This window comes from Octopus bimaculoides, chromosome 2 (genome assembly GCF_001194135.2).
Source record: "Octopus bimaculoides isolate UCB-OBI-ISO-001 chromosome 2, ASM119413v2, whole genome shotgun sequence".
Taxonomy (NCBI): domain Eukaryota; kingdom Metazoa; phylum Mollusca; class Cephalopoda; order Octopoda; family Octopodidae; genus Octopus; species Octopus bimaculoides.
The window spans coordinates 142,885,265-142,889,579 of NC_068982.1; the positions used below are offsets into that span (position 1 = coordinate 142,885,265).

The 4,315-nt window shown below is 34.3% G+C and overlaps 1 protein-coding gene across 11 annotated transcripts in view; it reads left to right on the plus strand.

Annotated features, from left to right (window-relative positions):
- The window catches only part of LOC128247032 (glutamate receptor ionotropic, NMDA 2B-like), a 1,034,258-nt gene that overhangs the window by 697,081 nt on the left and 332,862 nt on the right, over positions 1 to 4,315 (plus strand). For all 11 annotated transcript variants that reach the window (XM_052965637.1, XM_052965633.1, XM_052965638.1 and 8 more), the window contains one exon: positions 230 to 1,506. In XM_052965637.1, coding sequence (XP_052821597.1) covers positions 1,087 to 1,506 — 420 coding nt within the window. In that variant the 5' untranslated portion in view covers positions 230 to 1,086. The remainder of the gene's footprint in view (positions 1 to 229; positions 1,507 to 4,315) is intronic.

The window sequence follows — 4,315 nt, forward strand, 5'->3', positions numbered from 1 at the left end:
CATATATACACACACATGTAGGTTGATATGTATCGTTATTGAGAGTTTGTATGAAACTAAACCATTTATGTCAATATAACTCTTAAAAGAAAGGGAATATAATTTCGCTATATTTTAATATCATGTTAAATATATTTACTTCAATGATTTGTTTTCAGACATTCCTTTACGTAACGAGATTCGTAATTCTTTCTTCACTTCTCATTTTTTTTTTTTTTTTTACTTATAGCTGCCGATGGGAACACTGAATAAGCGGTTTTTTTAGCTGGAAATAAAAGCCAACTTGCGATGAATGCTGTACATTAGTGTTCAGTGACCGGAGATGCGGAAACGAGCAACATACCACGTGTTTCCAAAGCTACATCTGACATCCGATTCATCTTGATGGTGTAGTCCCTCATCTAGAATAGACATCAATGTCTGGGTTGAAATGGTGTCAAGCATACTCGATGGATATTTTAAACAGTTCTGGTATATGTTTCGTTTTTCCGCCGAGAATATGAAATTATTTCAGCTTATTTTAGTTTTCCACAATTAATATTTTCGTTTATAGAAAATTTCACAATTTCTGTTTATTTATTCCAACACCACTTATTTGAAAGCAAATCCCCAAACCAGTTATTGATCATTGGTCAACAGAGGTATCATATGTCGTGTCAGAACATATGATATGTAGTAAAAATGAATATATGCTGGAGAATACAAATGATACAATGAGATAGAAAGTGCCTGTTTCATACTGAAAGGTATTGTCTCTATCTATATTGGTATCTCTTCATCTATTCGTTCTTCTCTGTTTGAAAAATATAAATATTTATATATGTGTATGCTGGCACCTATGACGGAAGGTTTGTGAGTATGTGTCGATATACAGATATGTATCCTCTGGCTTCGTAAAGAAAATTCAGAAGGCTGTTGTGATATATTTTATTCTGGTTTCAAACATTGTATATATATATATATATATATATATATATATATATATATATATAATTCATTTGATCTTATTCTAAAATCATATTGTCATCAAAAAAAGGGTTTGGCCGAGTTGTGAAGTAAAAGAAAATACATATATAAACTCACAACATGGCCCATATTAATACTTGCATCTTACTGCTGTTTATTGCATTGAATTTATCAGCTATTGAAAGTCTCAACCAGGGAACACCACCGACAGTCAGTATGGCTGTATTAGTACCTGAGAGCCCTTTTAAGAAGTCACAACTCATTGGATATATTATACGCTCAATCAATCAATATCGACGCAAACAACTGCCATTTAAACCAACCGGTTACCTACAGTCTATTAAATCTGGGAGTACCAAAGAAATACTGGATGCTTTTTGCAATGATTTCTTTCGGAACAATACCATAGCCATAATGTATATTAACAACCAAGTCATATTACAAGGGGACCCCTCTGCGGGGAGTTATGTAACTCAGTTGGCGCACGCAGTTGGAATACCCGTCATTTCCTGGAATCCCGATCGTACCATGGCAATTCAGGTAAGCAATCAATCTTTAATCTCTTCTAATTAACGTTAAATTTGTTTTCAGATTTCCATTAGAAGTAATTCTAATTTCACAACTTGTCTAGCACACTTACCATCATCTAAATGACAGAATTTCTGCTAAGAAAAGAAATTCTCTTATGTAATAACATTAGAATCGTATTGTTTAAGAATAGTTATTATTTATCCGAAATATTAAAGAATCAATATTGGAGTTATTGTTGTGTAGAGTCGATAAATCCATGTTTTACTTCCTAACTTTATAGCACGAAATGTTTATTGGTTTCTCTTTGGCGTTTTATTGATTCATAAAAAAGGGGCATCATTTGACAATTGATATATGAATAAATTTGAATAAACGGAATTGAATAAATCCTTGCAAGTGTAGACTGGGATATCTATGAAGTAGTAAAAGAAAAATATGAAGAAATGTTCTACCTAAATTTCGCACACTATAAAAATCAATATATTTCTTTCTTCTGCCATGCAAGCATTATGCTATATTGCGAAGGAAGACGAAAACCAAAAGGAAAAAAAAAAAAAAAAACAGATTATGATGAACGTTTTTTTATGACTAATTCTGTTTGAAAGTTGACGTATAACAGTAGTAGTACAAAAGTTGATTCGAGATACCATTTAACAAAAAAAAAAGTTGAGAGAAAAAATATATTTATCCGTCTGTTTACGTTTACTGCCATGCGTTTTATAAAGGGAGAGTAAAGCTTTCCAAGTTGATATTGGGTTTGAAATTCTCGACTCTTGCATGAAGAGATCTTTTATCTTGACCTCTTTCCATGAATGACAAATAAAATATTCTACAACAAAGAGACGCTTCTTCGTAACGTAATTCTTGAGCGTCATATATTCTTGAATTCTATACTTGATGTATTTTTCAACGAATTTTCAACTTAGTTTTGTCTTGTAGCTGTTGCATCTAAATGTTAATGTCTCTTTCTGTATTTGTTCTCATAATTCTCTCCTCTAAAGACTAATATTTCTTACTGATAGTTTTACATTTGTCATTCATCATATTGCAAATCACATGCGTGCGTGCGCATACGGCTTGTGTAAATAATGTATTCTTGTTGTTATCTAGCATTCTCATTTTCATTACTGCTGTAAATTTCCATGTTTATTTTTCCAGTATGACAACACACCCCGCTGTCACTCTGGTCGTTTTAATCATTATCTCATGTGTCCCTACTGTGATTAACATCTTTGTTCTTAGTGTTGTTCATTATTGTTCATTTAGTATTGCAGCCATTGTTTCTAGTAATGCTGGAATATATTTGAACAAGTACTCTGCATACCTTTACTATTTGTATTTTTGTTTGCTCTGCTCCACAGGAGAAAGTTAGCTATCACAATCGTTATGGGAATCATAGCCATGCGGAAATCAATTTTTGCCTTTCAGGCACAAGCAAATAGCAATTAACAATTTTCTCTTCTGTTTGTTATAATTAAGCTCTCCTCCTATTTCTTGACAAAATAACTGCAGTATAATCATTTCCAACAATAACTAATGATTCAGAGCGTGATAATAATTATAACTATATTACTATAACACACGTAGTGAAATATAACTATAACAGCGGACAATCACACTAGAGCGCCTTCAATACGCCTTTTGTTTTTTTTGTTTTTTGTTCGGTTTTTTTTTTGCATTTTTATTGTTTTGTTTTCGCAATATCAACAGCAACATCATCCTCGACAAAACTGATTTGTTACCGGAAGGAGGGTAAGAAAGGAAGCTACAGATGCGAGAACCGGCTACCCATCAATAAAGTCAATATGACGAGAAATCAAATCAAATATACTGAATCAATCAACAGCAGGGATCGACTACAAGAAGGTATTTTACAGGAAGCCGCACTTGTGGGTAAAGGAGAGCCTCAAGATCTACATGGTCTGCCCAACAAGTGTCAGATTTCTTACATAGAGCGTGAAAATCTGGACGGACACACTGAATCTCTACCACGACAAATGAACATAAGAAGTGGCATCTTCCAAGAGAACAAACTACTAACTCTACTCCTCTACCTTTGCACCAGCACCACTTCTTGGCAGACCACAATACAGGAATAGCCATGTATCTACCTCATTGGGTGGTAAAGCAAGCCACCTTTTCTACAATAACGACCAGATGACGGTTGTCAAGGACCACAACTGACTGACGAGTAAATTCAACATCATCAAAATCATCAACCCCAACATCAAGATGAAGGGAAGTATCATTAAGTGCATTAAATATAACTATAAGAGAGGAAAACTGAGCAATACTGCAAACTTAAGCTTTGATACTTACACCGTGATTAGAAAGATCGATAAAGATGGCACATACAGCTACCTGGATGTGAACTGAGGACACTGCATACAACACTCAGCTATGAATGACACGATCTGGAGGGTGCTTATGGTGTTAGGAATTGAACTGAATGCACCAGCTGACAGATTTATAGCTATTAATTCCTTTAAAATACTGTAAATATGCCTCTAAGTTAGCCACATGGAGCCGAACACAGAGTGGACAAAATACAATGTAGAGCTTTTCTTTTCGAAAGAAAAAAGAAGAAAATAGAAAAACTGGAGGAAAAAATTCCGATCAAAAGGAATCGTGTAAAACGAAGAAAAACATCCGATCAAAGGGGATCGTGTTTCACAGAACAGAGTAAAAATGTAAAAAAAAAACAGATTAGGTTTGTCTGCGGAAAGAAAAGCCTACGAAAAAGAGCACGGTAACCTCAGGCAGGGATGGAAAAGCATATAAGAGCAAAAAGCTCCCTCTCTCTCTCTCTCTCTCTCTC